This window comes from Chrysemys picta, chromosome 10, assembly GCF_011386835.1.
Source record: "Chrysemys picta bellii isolate R12L10 chromosome 10, ASM1138683v2, whole genome shotgun sequence".
NCBI classification, from domain to species: domain Eukaryota; kingdom Metazoa; phylum Chordata; order Testudines; family Emydidae; genus Chrysemys; species Chrysemys picta.
The window spans coordinates 85,571,435-85,590,871 of record NC_088800.1 but is presented as its reverse complement, the minus strand read 5'-3'; the positions used below and the strand labels follow the sequence as shown (position 1 = coordinate 85,590,871).

At 45.4% G+C, this 19,437-nt stretch overlaps 1 protein-coding gene across 4 annotated transcripts in view; it reads right to left on the bottom strand.

The window, feature by feature from the left end:
* Positions 1–11,359, bottom strand: part of GRID2IP (Grid2 interacting protein) — an 84,859-nt gene extending 73,500 nt beyond the window's left edge. For all 4 annotated transcript variants that reach the window (XM_065560283.1, XM_065560285.1, XM_065560284.1 and 1 more), the window contains exons 1-2: positions 10,772–11,359; positions 4,985–5,139 (exon numbers count right to left, since the gene is read on the bottom strand). In XM_065560283.1, the coding sequence (XP_065416355.1) occupies positions 4,985–5,139; positions 10,772–11,356 (740 nt within the window). In that variant the 5' untranslated portion in view covers positions 11,357–11,359. The remainder of the gene's footprint in view (positions 1–4,984; positions 5,140–10,771) is intronic.
* Between the last annotated feature and the right edge of the window lie 8,078 nt (positions 11,360–19,437).

Sequence of the window (19,437 nt, the reverse complement as noted above, 5' to 3'; positions counted from 1 at the left end):
AGGATCTCAGTTTTACATCAAGTAATGAACGAACCATGAGATGGGTTAGTGTGTTTCACAGCTTGGGAAACTGAGACACAGAGGTGAAACAACCTGTCCCAAGGTCACACGAAGGTTAATAGCACAGCCAAGAGCAGACCCCTAATCTCCTGCAACCCTAGACTGTGCACTGGCCCCCAGACCACCCAGGGTCACAGTGGCTAAGCACCCAGAGAGATTCCACTAGGAACAAGATTTAATTGGAAAGGCAGAGTTAATTTAGCTAAAGGTGACAAAATCCATTATGATTATCTGGAATAATTACATGGGAAATATGTTTGGTTGGTCTTCACCCAGCAAGGGAGGCACTGCCTGAGACCTGCCATCAGCTACATCTGGCCCACCCCTTCTCAGCACAGATGCCCATTCTCGCCAAGGTCTGCTTGCCTGAGATGTGCAGTTGTTGAAGTAAGGAGAGCGCAGCAGGCACCTCCCAGCAGCATTCCCACTCTGATTGCCACTAGGTCAGAGAGAATCAGAAGTTCCACACACACCGGGAGCTGCAGATGGGTTGAAAGGTGGCAAGCATGGATGGGTACCAGGGGCTGAGCCTATCTCTCAGTCATGTTTCAAAAGTGGCCATCGCCTGATTAATGATTCACTTTTTCCTTCTCCTAAAGGAAGCTAAATGCACATAGTAAGGTGACAATATTTTCATTTGAAACATGGTGTGATGCTGCATGAAGAAGGCAGGCAAGATGGGCTGCGAGCTCCCATCACTCTCTTTGAGTTGTAGTTCCCTTTGAAAAGGTTTCTGAGACCCTGTGCATGGAGGACAGTTGTTATGGTAACCGTAATATCTTACAATTCCACTGATTAAACAGGAATTGGAAAGCCGGGCCCAGAGTGGAGCCAGATGGAGGCCTGATTCCCTAATGAACATCGTCTCCGACGGACCATAATCCCCATCATGTGTCCAGCATGCAGACAGCATCCCACTGCAAAATAGACCTGGCACTGCCTGGCCATAAAAAGAATGTGCAGCGCCTGCTATACAGACTGTGGGCCCAATCCTGATCTCACTTACAGCAGGGTATTTCCACTGAAATCAATATGTAACTGAGCTCAAAGTCAAGGCTTCTGTGCATGGGGCATGCACACCCACGCCATCATCAGCATTAAACAATCATAGTCTACTAAGGGCCATTGTACTAGCCAGAGTGACCACGGTTGATGGGGTTGCACCAGGCATTACATAGTGAAGTTCCCAGATCTGGCTCAATCCTGCAAATCCACAATTCTCTTGGATAGCCCATGGGCGGAGCTAGGTAAAGTCAGGGCGTGCACCCCTTTGCATGTCGATGGAGAGTTTGAGAGCACGGTGTGCTGTGCTGATTTTGTGCATCCTATCAACCTGGTCAAAGAGCACGAAACACCTGTTTTGAATGTAATGAGTGACTGCAGAAAAGCCAGATCTCTGCGACATTATGCTCATACGCCGTGCCTAATGCTTATTTACGACTCAGGCCCTTTTACACTGCTCTGGCAGTGACTGTAAATGTCATTTATGACTACTTTAAAGGCACGTTACACTGTCAGACTGATGTAAAGTGGCTTTTTTGTAAATGAGAATCAGGTCCTCACTCTTTACACTTAAAGAGACAGGCACAAAGGCTCTTTCTGCATAGGAAAATCTAACCTCTACGTTCCAAGTGCTGTCCGCAGACACACTGATCTCTCCGCAGCTTAGCCACTCTAACTGATGTGTTTCTGGCTCCTTTTGGAGTGATGGTACAGGCCACTCTCTCTGCCACTTGGTGAGAAAAGGAGCTTCAAGGGCAGTAATTTTCCTGTACAGCCTTTATGCAGGGATTCAAGCTGTGCTGTAAGTGCCAAGCCCAGAAAAACCAATTGCTGTGATCTAGTGTATCTACCGGCAGGTGGGGAGAGATTCAGGTGCAGCGCATATACATGGATGTGCAGCCCCCCTGAGGTGCAATACACACACCCCTCCTTTGCACACACACAAATCTACACCTTCCCCTTGGTATACACGCACACACACACTACCTCCACATTCCCAAGACACCTCAAGCTCTACCTCACACACACACACACACACACGCAAGGAAGCAGAGCAAACAGCATTGCCAAGGATAGTCTCCTCCAGAGGCTCAGAGATGGAGCAATATTTAAAGCCCAGCAAACTTTTTTTTCTTGACTGGAGGTAGTGACACAGCCTGTAAATGGCTCAGCGCCAAGTGATCTCCCAGCCTTTCACTGCGCCCTCATTAGGTGTTTCCGCTGTGCTGGGTGTCAAAGCTGAGAGGAAATGTCCCACGGGAAACAGGAAATAATGAATTTGCCACTAATTCAACACCGTGTGATATTAAAAGAAAATTACCAAGCACAGAGCCTGCTTGTATCCTTCTGATTTCCCACCTCCCTCTCCACTTCCCCCACCACCAGGAGTTCACACTCAGGGTCAGGGGAAGGGAAGCTGTATTGTCTGGAAACTGGAGCTGGGGATTTGAGCTGCTTTTTTCCTTCTCATAATAACAATATTTTCCCATCAAGTTTTGAAAGACAAATTATCCTGACAAGACCTTGCAGAGCCTCTGGCCCCCTGGTTTTCTCATGACAGGCAGCAAGTGTTGGGATGCACACGACAGGTCAGTGCTGTAATTGCAGGCTTCACTCAGCTCCACAGAAAGCTGACACCAGGGCTGTCGCCTGGACCAAGGCTTGCAGTGTTTACTGGGAAATGGAAAGCCAGCCACTTTCAGAAGTCTAAAGTCAGGCTAAAGATCCCCGACTTTGGGAATTTTACCACTGTCTTCAAAGGGAGCAGGATCAGTCCCTGTTTGTTCATGGGAGACAATGGGTTTGTGCCGCAGATTAATTAAAATAGTGCTGTTCGTTCTGGGGATCAGGACAAACTGGAAGGAATTCAGAGAAGAGCACCACAGTGATAAAGGGCTGGAGGGGCTGAGTTATGAGGAGAAATGAACAGCGCTAACCATGCAAGGCCGGGTTCCCAACTGCCATTCAGACGGGGCAGCATTTTACACCTGCTTTGCACAGGTGTAAATGACAACAAAAAGTGGAAGGCAGAGGAGAATGAAGCCAGTAGGTCTTGGCCAAAGGGTGGCATGAGAAAAGTCTACAGTCCTCGTTCTCCTCTCATTTACCTTAGTGTAATTCGGGAGCCGCCCACTGACATCAGTGGAGTTACATCTATATACAACTCGTGTAAGTGAAAGCAGAATCAGGCCCCACAAGATTTTTAAGGGTGTAAATACCAAGAAGGGGCTGGGATTTTGTAGGGTGATCCAGGGAGTCAGGACTCCTGCTGATGGGGTAAAATTAAGCAAAGGAACATGCAGAAAAGCATCCTGTCAGTGAGATTTATTAGGCCACAAAACAGTCTCCCAAGGGATGTGGAAGCATTTGGGGCACCTAGGCAACTGGACAAAGCACAGAAGTAGACTGTAGAGAGCAATCCTGACTGGGACGTGACCCATCTTCCACTTCTAATGTTCTATTATTCTAGAATTACATAGTCACTTAGCAGTTGCTCTACAACCAAGGCTACTGAGGGAGTTTTCTCCTCTTCCCTTAAAAAATTGCCATAAATTTAGTGCTTTGGAAAGCTGCTCACTTGCATTGACACAACTACTAATTGGTGTTTCCCAGACCCATGGCATCCATGAGTGTTTGCAAGTGTGACACCCATAGAAATGGCAACATGCCATCCCGGGGCACAGGAGGCAGTTGAGCTCAGACAGAGCACTCTGCAATGGCAGCAGACAAGGTAGACGGTAAAAATCTGCCAGCCAATCTGGCAGAGCTGAAGCCTTGCCAGCTCCCACTCATTCTGATTCACCCTCCGGCCCCCAGCCTCCCCACACAGAAGTCTGCCTCTGCTGCTCGTCAATCCATCACCCCCCTGACTGAACCCGAATTTAGCTCCAGTTTTCTAATTGTGGATTTTGGGTTATTTTCCATCACCTTCCTTGGTTAATTTCCAGACATTCTGTAGCTAATTTAATTTCTATTTCAAATGATGTCCAAAAAAGGGATCCAATTAAAATGCTGTTAGTAGATGGAATGACTCACCGAGAAAGGCAACAAACCAGAACATTTTTGTGAACTTGACAATGGGAGATTTCATCCCTCAACCGACGTTTGCCACAGTGAACGTCACCTCTGCAAGCAGAGTTATGCATGACACATGCCCACATGCTAGGGCACACATCTCTAACCAGTTGACTCCTCTACCCAGTGAATGCACCTGCCATGCAAACGTGTCCTGCACAATACTGTAGCTGGGACTCAAACCAAGAGCCTGTGATCTGTAAGCAGTGATTGTTGCAAGTGGGTTAAATGAGAGTGTCCTGATGGCTAATCTGTGACCTTATGAACTTCACACTGGAAAGAATTCAGGCCCTTCTGCTCTAATTTACAAGCCTCCTCACTTGAGCTCCAGGACACTGTCAGTTAGCTGTAGTTATAGCTCCATGGGACTCCAGCAAAGGGTGACATAGTCATACATGCTGGAGTAGGTCTAATGTTCCACCCAGTAGTGGGGACACAAACCCTAGTCATAAGGTGCTAGATTTTCTACTGAACTCATCACCGAGCAGCTCCGATGGAGAACAATGTGTAAATGTCAGCTTTCGACAATCTATCCTTGTGCTATGTTGAGTGAGTCTCAGCTGCGAGTTAGCGTCTTCTGGCAAAGCTGATCTGGTCTCAGTCAGGAGCCTGCTCCCCTTGGTAGGAGTCAAAACAATATAGTCTCCACTGAAAGTCACTGTGCAAGTCTTACACTTTCCAAATCAAGAAAGTGAAAGATTCTTGGTGCTGCTGGTTGCAATGAAGGATTGGAACTGTCTCTATAATTAGAGCCCAATGCCCTTCATCCATATTCCCCTCCACCACCTAGACACCCCATGTATTAATTAACTGCATGACAACATGATAGTTACTGATCACTTTGTACCTGATATTGTCAATGAGAAGTTGATGGGATTCTTTGGTGAGAATCATGGAAAGGGTGTAAGCCAAGTATTCCACCTTCCTCTCTGCCGCATACTGTTTCAAGATGGTGAAAACTTTCTCTTTTACCTCTGGCTGATCTCCGAGAATTTCGTCAGCCTGTGTGGGAGTGGGAGAAAGATACACATTAATAGAGGAAGAAACTGACATGAAACTCAATGGAAATAAATCCATCAGAAACACATACATAATTGTAATACCTGGACCAACACAAAAGAGAGGAAACAATTTACTTAAAAAACAATCAAACCCACCTGTTATCATCAAATGATTATGTTAGATGCTAGTGACACAAACTCAGGGCTCCCTAGGACAGGGGTCGGCAACGTTCGGCACGCGGCTCGCCAGGGTAAGCACCCTGGCGGGCCGGGCCAGTTTTATTTACCTGCTGACGTGGCAGGTTCGGCCGATCGCGGCCCCCACTGGCCGCGGTTCGCCGTCCCAGGCCAATGAGGGCGGCGAGAAGCGGCGCGGGCGAGGGATGTGCTGGCTGCGGCTTCTCGCTGCCCCCATTGGCTCGGGACGGCGAACCGCGGCCAGTGGGGGCCGCGATCGGCCGAACCTGCCGCGTCAGCAGGTAAATAAAACTGGTCAGGCCCGCCAGGGTGCTTACCCTGGCGAGCCGCGTGTCGAACATTGCCGACCCCTGCCTTAGGACTTCACAACTGTCCTTTATCACATGCGATGGCCAGTGAGAACTTTACAGCAACAGCAGGATTAGAAATTCTCCTACTTCAAAAGCACAGAACCCCACACATGAGCTCAAAGATAACCTTCAATTGCAGTGTAGGGCATGACACAGTTGAGCAGTTCTGATTCCATCCTAACCCTTTAATTACTGCTTGATTACACAGAGTGATATTTTCTTGCTATTAATTTCTTAAAATGCTGCAGAAAAATAGGAAATTTACCTTAGAGAAACTCTTGCCTTGGTGCAGAAAGTGGGAAGGGGCCATGTTAGCTCATAGTTCCCAACCACTGGGATGTATGCCACCGCTGGTACCTCAGACTTTTGTGACTGAGATTCCGAGCTCCCTTTCTCTGCCTTAATGAAGAGCCTTGATGCTAGTCTTCAGTGCATCTTGGCTAGCCTTCAATCACTCAGTTACACCTACTCTGACCCACAGCGGACCCTGGCAAGGGGGTCATGACCCTGAAAAATCCCATCTCTGACATATAAATAAACGGGAGGCATCAATAGGTACTGGCAGGTACAGCTAGGCTCAAGGTTACAGTTACCCTAAAAGATTGGAACCTGCTGTGTAAACTGGCTTTGGAGCCATCTGCTCACCCTGGAATTTATGACTTCAGAGAGTCTGCATTCTAGGCAAATGTTCTCCAGAAACAACAAATGCCAAGCAAGCAGAAAACTGGCTGAGATCCCCCCCTGCCCCAGTTCCTCTTTTGTTTGCTTTTCCATTGCTTAAAGGTTTTGTGGGCAGTGACTCCCAAATGCTGCAGGCATCTGACTTACTGGGGCAGGGCACTGCTAGGAAAGCTCTTAATCAGCTCCTGCCACCCCGTTACACTTACAAATACAGGTTGGAAATAGTAGCCAAAGAACTCATTCACTCTTTGCTCCTGAGTAACAAAGGGACCCGCACCTTTCCTTAGGTTGGGTTCTCTCCACTCCACAAAAATATCTAAAATGAGCAGAAAATAAAACCCATCGGAGAAGTGCCATGTGCTGGGTGACAGAGACCTTTACATAAGAAAAGGAAAAGGAGCTGTTGCCTCCTGGTCCTTGTTCCACTTTGAAAGTCTCCAAAGTCACTTCTCACAGGTGTTTCTAACCTACATCACAAACCACAAGGTACTTGCCAATTTGAAAAAGCCATCACGTGACAACTATTGAAATTCCCAGTAAGCAGCAGACATTTCAAGGTTATTAAATCTGGAGCAGTAAAGACAGCAGTTAGACAGCATACAGACTCACATGCTCCTTACTCTCAAGTGCCAGTGCAGTGTTTACAATGAACCTGGTATTTTCAGTGGGCCAGATCCTGAGGTCCTCCTGTTAAAGTTTTTTCTGAGTCAGGACTTCAGGATTTAGCCCAAAAGAAATGATACAGACAATCATATAATGAAAATTCTGGGCCAGAATCCTGGATGCCCTCTGGCTGCTGCAGCCATAAATCCAGCCATCTAGCGAGTTAAAAATTCCCCTGCCTAGAAGAATCCTTGGGGTGGAGCACAGCTACCAAAGCATCTCCTACACCACACCCTCCAGCTACTTTCCCCTCTCCTGTCCTCCCGACGCAGGGAGGTGACTCGGGAAAAGAGATTGTCAGGGCATCTCTAGGTCCCTGCAATTCTCAGCTCTAGAGTGGCCCCTGGGGCAATGGTCAACTGGGTGTAAAGTAGCACAGCTGGCTTGGCAGCCGTAAGAGGGAACTCTCTGTGTTTATGCACAGAGCAAACACAGGATGGGCAGTGGCAGGACAAGCTGCCCTTCCTTTGCCTTACTGAGGCACATAAATATGACCTGAAGGGGCTACGACTAGGGATAAGAGATGTTTAGTCTCCGTGGTCCGTTCAGTCCTTGACTGCCCACAAGGGGGCCTAATGGTGCAAACAGTATCATCTACCACTGGGAAGGGGACTGGGACCAGTCATCTCATTCATTATTCAGCAGCCACCAATCACTTGGGCTCAGTTTACATTGTAAATTCTTCAGGCCAGGGACTGTCTTTTTCATTGTTATGATTGTCTGTATGGTGCCTGGCACACCCCTGGGTGCTCAGTGAATAACAACAGGAGAGGGTGACCTGGAACTGAAAGCCTAAGTATCATTATTATGTCCTGACAAAGTCCCACCCCACCTCACCATTCAGACAAAGAACAACAAGCGAGGAGGCCAGAACCCCATCTCTGGGTCCACGCTTCCCCTCAACTTCTGTAGCTCCCTTTGGAGTGGGCCAGACTGGAACATTAAGTCCAATAACACACAAGGAACAGATCCTGGATCAGTGATTTAGACACTGAGAATGTTTGGATGCAGATTTCGAGCCCCTAGGTCAGGGGTAGGCCAGTGAGGGTTTGGATTCATGCCCACAGCATAGCCAGCCATGACAATAATATCAATATTGGCACGTGAGTCACCCAGCCCCCTCCATGAGTGCTGATAGCCCACGGAATCAAATAAGATAATGATCTAGTGCTCAGTGTAGGAAAAGCCTTCTGCACCTCAGGTTCACACAGCAGAGAACCCAGTGCTACCACAAGCACCCTTAAACCTTTTAGCACGTGACCAGAGCCTGGACCCCAGTGATGTTGTGAGGTGAGCTACTAGTGCATTCTGGGTAATAACATGCAGATGAGCTTCCCAAGCATTCCCTCTGGCTTTTTGGCTTTTTCTATCCAGTTCTACCACCAGCAGCTCTAACTGAAGCAGCGTTTACCGATAAAGGATGGAGGGAAGCACTCTATTGGGTTTTATTATTTTCTGCAGCTTGTTGAAAATTAGGCTACTTAAAACATCAGAGCCATTACAGTCTCATTCCTGAAACCAGCAACCCACAAAGCTCTACACACTCATTTCCTCTCAAACCCTCTGGGGAACAAGAGGCTGGATGAGCTGGTACAGAAACAAAGTGTGTGGAGGGGTTACTGCTTGCAAGCAGTGCAGATTGATTTAAGTTACATAGAGATGCAGCAACCACACCTACATGGCTAAATCCAACTCCACTTCCATGAATGGTCCCATTGACCTTACAGGCACACGTTGCATGAGGAAGAACCTTTCCAAAATCATTAATGTGCTTGCTTCCTAAATTTTAATGACAATCATCCAAGAAACATTTACTGTGATTTAATCCAGTTGCATTAGACAGTGTAAAATAGACCAACACCTTCATCCATTTGTTAATCCTCAATAATCAGGAGGTATCTGTCTAACATGCAGTGGGACTGCCTTTGGAATCATAAATTAAATGCATATTTGTGAGCCCTTAATTTAAAGCTTGACTGAAGAGTGAGATTCAGCTGATCCTGACACATCTCTTTACTAATGTCTTGGTGTTTATCAGCTTGGGATCAACAAACACAACCCGGTTATTTCATAACAGTATTTTAAAAGGTTACTTTGAAATGGAAAGTAGGAAGATTAAAGAAACAACCGTGATCAAATTTATAATTAGCAAGAGGTGATGAGTTTGGCAAATTACCCACCGGGTAACCATCAGGAACACAATGAAGCTGTAATTACTTTGATTTTTTTCCTTTGCTGCAAAATAAGAGCTATTTTTTTTTAAGGCTGATATGATAAAACTCTAAATGAATATTTAGATTCTGAAGAGAAGGATATCTGGCCTTACAGATTATCGCTTGACAATAATTATGTTTTCATGGCGAAAAATTAATAATACTTGGCTCTTCTCTTCAGCCTTCCATCCAAAGATCTCAAAGCCCTTTGCAAACATTAATTCATTCTCACAATCCTCATCTGTAAAATGATGGTGAAACTGAGACACCGAAAGGGGAAGTGATTTGCCTATGGTCACCATCCGGTTGGTCAATGGCAGAGCTGCAAATAGAATCCAGGAGTCCTGATTCCACTCTCACTAACCCAAGTTTTATCCAAATGTAACTCTATTAGGGTCACACTAATTTACACAGTTATAAATGAGAACAAAATCTGGCACCAAGTCTCCTGACTCCCAAGTCTATGTTTTAACCACAAAACCATCTTGACAAATCAAGCTCCTCCCACAAGACCATCCCCCTTCTCCTTTTGAAAACATTTTTGGTAACTGAAAGAGAATGTCCCCAAAACTTGCCTCTGTGAACCCTTCCACTGCACAGATAGACTCCATGCATGGGAACATTCTCATTTCCATCTGGATCTGAGAGGCACATCCCTGATATTCAGACATTCAGAGAACCCACATCTCAAACTGAAGTCAATGGGAGATGGAAGAGCTAAGCCCAAAGTCAGCCCCCAACACTCTGCTTCGCACTGAAAATACTCTACACACCAGAAAAACGGTAGCAGGCAATGAGAGCCTAAGGCATAGCTGGGCTGCCAGGACTCTGCCTTCAGCAAAAAGTGGCAAGAGAAATACAGCTCCACAGGTTCCCTGTGACTTACATGGTGGAAGGGAAATAACAGGAAACGGCCAAGACACCGGGCAAGTCCTCCTTGTTTATGCATGAATATATAGGGTCCTGCCTCGACCAGGAAATAGCCGCAACCCACAGCCCCTGACCCAAATCACATCTGGCCCCCAATATTTGAGCACACCTGGGGTGACTGACAGATTTATATGGAAATCACATAAAACTCAATGACTTGAGTGGCGCTACCCTGATTTACACCGGCTGAGGATATGGCCTTTTGGTCTTTGCATTTTGTGAACAAACCCAATGCTCACGGTAAAACTCCAGGGGATTTGAATTCCTGAGACTAGAAGTGTCCCAGTTTCACTCAACTCAAACATCAGTGACCCCAATACATGAGAAAGGGGAAAACAAGGATCTATATTATCCAAATCTGCTAAGATGTCACTGGACAGATTCTGTTAGTAGAGCTCAATCATGAATAATACTTTGTGTGCTGACTCTGTGTGCACCCCTTCCTTGAGTGAAGAGCTCCACTAAATGCTCTAATAACAATCATCTATGAACACGTGGATCTGGCCATTTTTACCACAGCCTCCTCCCCTTCCCTGGCTTTAGCCAGACTCACAGTGCCCTGCCAGACAGCCATCTGGCCCTGCCCCCTGGGCTCTACCTTCTTGTTGAATTCCTGAGCCTTCTGTTTTCTCTCTTGGTGGATGGCGTCGGCGTTTTGGACGAATCCCCGTACACTGCTGCTGGTCCATCTCTGCACCCGCCCAAGCCGCAGCAGCCCCAGTCTCAGAGCCTTCCCTTGGCAGGAGCTGATCATGGCAGCTGCTGCTTCATAAAGCTTCACTGGGATCCCGTTGACTTCCAGCATGTAGTCTCCCGGTTTCATTCCACACTCAGAAGCAGGTGAATCTGGGGCTACGCTCTCCACTTGCAGGGAGTTGCCACTGCTACACATCAGGCTGAAACCAAACTTTCCATCCGGGCCAGGATTGATATCCATCTGCTGGATGCGTGAGACCACTCCAATGCTGGGAGGCACATTCTCACACTGCCTCGCCAGGTTGATGAGAGTCTCGCAGTTCATGGCGGAAACATGCTGGCCTTCTATCTCCAAGATCTGGTCTCCTGGCTGAAGACCAGCTACATAAGCGCTGCTGCCTTCTTCTACTGCAAGGATGTAGCAAGGACCATTTCCACTTATTTTAAACCCAAACTCTTCAGGCCACCCCTGATTGGTAGCCGGCATGGTTGTAACTGGAGAGGGAGGGAAGAAAAAAAGTCAAATTGTTTCCCATACAGTAAGAACATTAGGTCCAGCTGATGTTATTTATATAGGATGCCCTCTGGTGGGAATTCTAGTCTGCTCTGTGTTCTCATCCCTTTGGAAAGAAAATGCCCATGATAGGGTGGGGAGAAGATCCTTTTTATCCCTCCCTACAAACTGCTCCTTATCCTTCTAGTCTAGTCCGTTTGTTTCCTTTGGAAGCAAACTAACTGTCTTTTACCCGTGTAGTGAAACCATCATTTCATATTCCTGGTAATGTCACCCTAAAAACCAGGTCACACAAATGACTCCAAATGGGTTACTATAACAAACAGTTCTCATTACACAATGACTGCAAACATATCTGTATTAGAATTTGCCAGATCCTCTAGATCCTGCTGGGATGAGCACTCACAGGCTTCACCTGGGGAAGGTGACATTGCACTCGCACCAGTCTGGCCAAGACCAGGTAAGCTGCAACACCCTTTATGTGGTACTGATCTACTTTCAGCATAATGAAGGGTAAAGCCAGAATTTAAGAAGAGGATGTATGAAAGGCCTGATTCATGAGTAAGAACAAAGGATCTGATTCTGTGTCCACTGAAATCAATGGTGTGATGCTGGCAGGCCAGGTGCCAGCTCTTGCCCAGGCTGCAGGCATCAGCTAAGAACTGACAAACTCAGAACTGGAGACCAGACCAGTTCACTTATGTGTTGCTCAACATAGGAATTAGTCTTATAAGAATGTCGTTAGTGTTTAGAGTCTATAGAATGTTTGTATAATGCTGCATGCATTAATCTTATTTGTAATGTTTGTATTCCATGCTACAAGGAAATATGTAAGTTTTGCTTTACAACTTTGAAAATATTTGCTCTAAACTTGTGAACTCAGATGGGAAGGGTGTTTTCCCCCAGCCCGTCCAGAAGAACTATCGAAATCAGATGGGCCATCAAGGAACATTGCAATACAAATAATTGGTAAATGGCCCTATCGCACCTTGGGAATGCTACATGCAAGGAAGCTCATCCTATGGACTTGGAAGCTGAGTGAAGGAAATAAATCAAAGACACAGAAAAGTCTTCCATCTCTTTGCTGTTTGAACTCTCACAGGCCAGAGACACCAAACTGAAGTTAGAGATCTCCCAGGGCCATGCCTGGGTCCGCCCTGAAAGAATCTTGAATTCACAGCTGATTACTACAACTGTCACTCTCAGGATTTAGATTCCAACTCATTTGTGTGTATATGTTTGTTTCCATTAACCTGTAAATAACTCTCTTCTTTCTTTTTCCTAGTTAATAAAACTTTAGATAGTTTATTACAGAATTGGTTACAGGTGGTGTCTTTGGTGTAAGATCTAGGGTACCGGTTGATCTGGGGTATGTGACTGGTTTCTTGGGACTGGAAGCAATCTGAACATTTTGTGATTTTTGGTGTAAGTGACCATTTATCACTACACCCCGCTTGCCAGGGTGGCAAGACAGACTGGAGAGTCTAAGGGGACTGTCTGTGACTCCATGATGAGATTGTTATAGTGACCCAAGAGTTGAAATGTGTTGTTACCGGCTTGGTGAAATCTAATTCTAGAACGTACCACCAGTTTGGGGTGTCTGCCCTCTTTTTGACAGTCTGCTCTGCAGCAGGCACTCAAGGTCATGAGCCACTACAGAGAGCCTGACGAATGGCAAAACTCCCATTGACTTAACGGGGAAGATCAAACCACAAAAGACGTGTCAGGCTCACCAGCCACTAGTGTTTGTGGAAGAAGCACACGTTTAAGAGAAAACTGGAACATGTGATCATCAAGGCTTCTTTAAACACTCCAGAGCAACATCCTTGAACCTCCTTTTCAGCTGCACTGATTTCACTAAATAATTTGTAGGCATGCCCATTAACTGTCCTTTGATACTAGCTAAATAATTTGCATACAGACTCACTTGCTCTCCTTTGATCCAGCCTCTCTATGAAGATGCTGTTTAGTCTCAGATTTATTTATTACACATTATTTAACATGCATTCAGCATGTCTGAAAAGCTAATAGAGACAGGGCCCTTGTAATCAAAATATTCCAAAGGAAATAAAAAGCATTTTGCCTGAAATGACTGGATACATTACTTTATGGAGGCTTAGAGAGATAAGGTGGGTGACATAATATATTTTATTGGACCAATTTCTGTTGGTGAAAGAGACAACAAAAGTTGGTCCAATAAAAGTTATGACTTCACCCACTTTGTCTCTCTAATATCCTGGGACCGTTACAGCTACAACTGCACTACATACAATTTATGGAGGCTTGTTAGTAATAATAACCATTAATCAATTATCATCATGAATGCATTTTTATTTTTGCACTGTTCAACTCCAAAAGCCTCTAACTCCACTCAAGATTACAAAAAAGCAAAGTAACAAAACCCAGGTGTTTTTAAACCAGTACCATGGACCAGTTCCAAACAAGCTCCAATAACAACCGCTAATACAAACTAAATCAGTCTCCAGCACCTCTCAAACTTCATACCTAGTGATAGGAGAGTATTCCAAATACCTGACTCCCATCTTGAGATTGATTACACCAAAGCACTGTCAGCAGAGAACCACAGAGAATTCCTGTGCCCATTTGTGTACTCAGTGCCTAATTCCTACTGGAAGTTAAGGGAACTGGGTGCCTCATTCTCTTTGTATCTTTGAAAACCTTCCCCTTCTTATTTTTCCCTATTATCTGTGCCAGCCCTTTCACTAAGAATAGCGGGGGCAGGGTTGGTGTGTAAATAGAATCTTGATTTATCACCCAAAGTGGCTGTCTTCTGCCTTTGCATTTCTGGTCAGAGTCCTACTCCAGTCCACGCTCATCCTCAGTACAGAAGCATATGTATGAAAGAAGCCATGGCATCATCATTTCAGCTGTTCTTTCACCCAGTGACTATCGGACCAGCTTGACTCTTCTAACTCCAATTTTAGGGACAAAATTATGTTTTCTCTTCTCACTTAAGTCCTGAGGAGCCCTCCTTACAGTTTTATCATTTGGAATTCAGCAAGAGATTAAAATATTTTTAATATCCTATTAAAATCCAAGTAGGTGAAAGACAAATATCTCTAACCTCCTCCTCTTGGCAGGGATGACATGGAGCAGCTTGTTCACAGGGAAAAAGGATAGTGGGGGGAGAGAGAGAGATCCATTACTATAGAAACCTATATTAATAATCACCGTCTGGATCTGCTACTGCAAATAGCTACTTGAAGCTGTGCTGTAAAGGGAATTGGGAGGATTGTCTTACAAAGGAATATTAAAAGAACTAAACAAGAAGCAATAACTAAAGGAGAGATATAACAATTGTCTGTGAGCATCGGACAGGTGAAAATGTCCAGGAGAGAGCATAAGTGTTCAGGGTGGAACAAGCCTGTGATTAATGGAGTGAAATTAAGCAAAGGAAAATTTAGGCTGAATATCAGGAGAGCTATTAGGTTGTGGAGTGATCTCCCCAAGGGAAGTTTGGAGACCCCAGACAAGGGCGATATAAGCAGGGAGACAGACAGACAGACGGTTGTCCTTCAGGCTGAACATCTGAAATGAGACGAGGCAAAACACTGGTGATTATGTACTAGGGAACAATGCTGCTTTGGCTAAAGGGAGATGGACCAGGTGACCACCTACCGTAGGTCTTTTCCAGCTCTAACTGCTATGAATCTGTGATATGAGAAAAGACTTACAGAAATCTGTGGTCCTCGGAGGCAGGCCAGCCAGGCTCTCACAAAGGACATGTTTGTCCCTCTGAGGTTTCAGGACGGTCTTCATTCTCATTCGTTTCCTTCAGGAGCACGTATCACTGATCCACACAAATTCGTTTTACTCCTTCAGACAGCCAGGTCTGATCAGCTGCTATATCCACAATCCAGCATTCAAGGTGCACTTCACTGCGGAAGAATAGCCTATACGCTATTTTTTTTCCTTAAGGCCCACAATAGCGATTGAACTGGCTAAAAACTTATGTAAGGCACCTTAATGGTGAAAGTGTTGAGATCAGCAATATAAAGAGAGATTCATTCTAGCAGGGTTTCATTTTTCCCCACTCACTACCACAACAAACTGCCACTAAAATGACCTTCCAGTCTCCTTAGAACAGAATAAGTTCCCCTCAAGATGCTGCGTGTTAGCTTCATGCGTATTTTTTTTACTTTGTTTAATCTCACTATCACGCCAAAGAGAACTGCAGACTGATTACAGTGTTAGTAATGGCTTTGTCTCACGCTGACCTGAGACTGAAGACTTGTAAGTGGAATTAGAATTTGAAAGGAGTTAAAATGGATTAGAGCCCAAGCAGGGAAATCTACTACCCACACGAGCAAATCAAAATAGACAACTATGGGATGTCAAAGCAGCAGAAATACAGGGCTAGAGAATGGCCAGAAGCACTGGCCTGGCCTGGTCCGGCAACCAGCTGTGTTGGGGAGAAAATTAGGGATATTGTGCTGGTAGAAATGCATTGATACATATCTGGCACACAGAAAAGCACCTCACTTGGATGACTGCCAAGATCTAGGCTAAAGAGTGTAATCAGAACTGTGTTTCCTACTTCCTATTCATACTCGGCCCCCATGCAAAGAAACCTGTAGCCATTCTCCTGGCTGGGAATGGCTGAGAGAGTTGGACACAGAGGGCCAGAAAGGCAGGGAAATGTGTGATAACACGGACTGAATATTAAACTGCTGTCTTCTGATTTTCTCCTTTGCTTCCTCATCATTTCAGGATCCCTGGGCTTAGCAAGGTAAAAGATTTTAAGGTATTATGCCTCCTGCTGCGGCACCAACAGGAGCTGGGGCCTGGGGTAGAAATCTGGGGGAGGGATATTACATCCCATTAGGAACCACACAGCACGACTTTCTGTTTTATGTGCCAATGTGGGCTGAATATCAGGAGAAACTGCCCAATGGTGACATCCAGAGGGGCATGACATAGTCTCCCAAGGGAACTGGTGAGAGCCCCATTACTTGTGAAACTTGAAACTTGACAGGATAAAGCCTTGGAGAGGACACCATGGGCAACAATCCCACCTTGCTCTGGTATGGCTGTGATGCTCTGTAGGTCTTTTCCATCTCTAATTGTATCTGTTAATGGCCATAAATGGGTCACTGCTGTAACATTCATAAGCATCTGTCCCCTCTCACCTTCTCTTTCTTGATTCCACAGCAATCATTACTTTTACAACAAGTCTGTTTATCCATCATACACACAAGGAGCCGAACACTTCCTGGTATAACACTGTGGACCTCAGTAGAGTTGCATCAGAGCTAAATCTGGCCCAATATAAACATGTGTGTGCTTTTACTGTTACTTTTGCCCCCATCTACACAAATGCAAAACCAAAGGGAAACAGAAATAGTGATGGGCTGCGAAGCAGGGACCCTGGAAATTTGAACAAGAAAAGCAGCCCAAAGAGATGTTTATGTGGAAAGTATCTGAACCTCTCAAATCTGGAAATGGGACTAGAGACCCAAAAAGCTCAGGTTCTCTCATAGAATTCCCAGCAAACCCTGTCATCCTGCCTCATGTAGGTGCCAAGACACAGTCTGCACACAGAGCATTACAGGCCCAAGTTTATGCATGCACCATTTTTCATGTGGAACATTTTGCATATGCAAAATGCTGTGTGCGCACAAGGTATACTTGTGTAACTAAGTCAGGTAGTTAGATCTCTGACTACTCACTTTGAACGCACAAATGCAGCTTGAACAGAAATACTTGACTTTTTTGCTCCTGCAAATATTGGGCATGCAAAATTGTGCCTACAAATACCTAAGAGTAAAAACTGCCCTACTAATTCTAGTGTGGAGAAAGTAAATAAGGAAGTGTTATTTACTCCTTCTCATAACACAAGAACTAGGGGGCCACCAAATGAAATTAATAGGCAGCAGGTTTAAAACAAACAAAGGAAGTATTTCTTCACACAATGCACAGTTAACCTGTGGAACTCTTTGCCAGAGGATGTTGTGAAGGCCAAGACTATAACAGGGTTCAAAAAAGAACTAGATAAATTCATGGAGGATAGGTCCATCAATGGCTATTAGCCAGGACAGGCAGGGATGGTGTCCCTAGCCTCTGTTTGCCAGAAGCTGGGAATGGGCAACAAGGGATGGATCACTTGATGATTCCCTGTTCTGTTCATTCCCTCTGGGGCACCTGACATTGGCCTCTGTTGGAATACAGGATACTGAGGTAGATGGATCTTTGGTCTGACCCAGTATGTCCATTCTTATGTTCTAATTTTAGAGGATGGGTTGAGGCTTATCTGAAAATTTGCCCCATTCAGTCAGTAAGCATTTCTACATCCTTAATCAGGAGGGATAATGTTTGATCTTTTCAGATGTGTGACTGACTGCAATAAAGTGTACAAAATATTCACAACAAAAGTGAAGCTGTTCAGAATAGGAGGATTTTTTCTCATTTGGCATGAACTCAAGAAGACATGTTTTTCCAAAAAAAATTTCTTCCTCTGATGTATTGGGGGGTGCAAAAATAGGCCCTGTTATCAAACCACAAAACAACCCATTTTTGAGCAGAGCTGTCTACACGCAGGGGCATAAAATTGCTCAGAATGAAATAGTGAACAATTCCACGCATAATTTAGTGAACACAGGGATTGCCAGACTAGATCAGACCCAAGGTCCACTTAGTCCACTATCCTGTCTCCAACAGTGGCCAGTACCATATGTCTCAGAGGAAGATGTAAGATTCCCACACATCTGTCTACTCTTCACCAGTTGTGTACACATCTTGAGATGAAATTCTCGATATCTTGTGGCCATTGAAAGCTCCAGCTATGCAGCAGCCCACTCAAATAGCCCTCTCTCTTCATAGGCAGTGTCACAGTACATCACCTAAGGACCAACTCCTGGCATTCCATGAGCTATACTTCATGCCAATCATTTTGCCCAATCAGATGTCTCACTTATATGGCTGGAGTTCCTGTTGATGCTGTGGTGATGCCTCTGGTCCTTCCTGGTTTCTGTGATATGAGCAACCTTGCATTTACCTGGGACACTGTGTACATTTCCCAGAACTGAAGAAGAGCTCTGCATAAGCTCAAAAGCTGGTCTCTCTCACCAACAGAAGTTGGTCCAATAAAAGATTATTACCTCACTCACTTTGTCTCTCTAATATCCTGGGACCGCCATAGCAACAACAACACTGCATATGTGCCCCTAATCCATTTTAATGCAGCTTGAGTCTCTTCAGTCTCTGGGCAGGCACAGAAAATCGGCACCAAACAGCAGCTTTATCTCCTGGAGGATTGTTTGTGTGTGTTTTCTTCCTGACTAAACTCTTCTTTCTACTTTAAATATTTTCACTGTAGCAGGATGTCTAGAGCAGGACAAGGCAGCATTTAACATCAAAGGCTAATGACTGACTTCTCACTCTGCTAACTGGCCAATGTACATTCCTGCTCTTCTCTAGCAGTGCTGTCTGTCCATGCGTTTCTACTGTGCTCTTTACTCTCCCCTTCCATAATCCCACCCAGTTTGCTGCTGATTCCTACACTGGCTGCCATATTCCCAGGTGCAAATTTAACTTCTCTTGATCAGGGAATGGAGGAAGCTGATAAGGGATCTGGGTCATGACAGAAATGCTGAGCTAGGGGAAGATCACAGATGTGAAGAGTTGCGGGGGAGGGGTGTCTCAGCCTAGTTCCGGACTGGCATTTGCTCACATCACAAAGTACACTATTTAGCACAGTTCAGCCATACTGTCAGTCTCTGCTCTGAAGAAACCTGAGGCAGCGGCTGAAATAGCAAGGTGTGTTGCAGACCAGTATCCTGGCAGAAATTAATGGAAATTGCGGAACCCCGGACTAGAATAAAACAAGATGCTATAAAGCTGAACTGAGGTGCCTGGGTAGAACTCACAGGGAATTCTTGACCAAATCTCCAATAATCCTGGGTGCTGCAGGTCTGGAGGCAGAGCTGGAGGGGGGACCCAATGGCTGAAGTAGCAGGGGATGGTCCAAATGAGGATTGAGCTGCACTGGCAGAGCTGTGAGCGGGAGTTTGCACAGCATCTCTCCTCCGTATGCT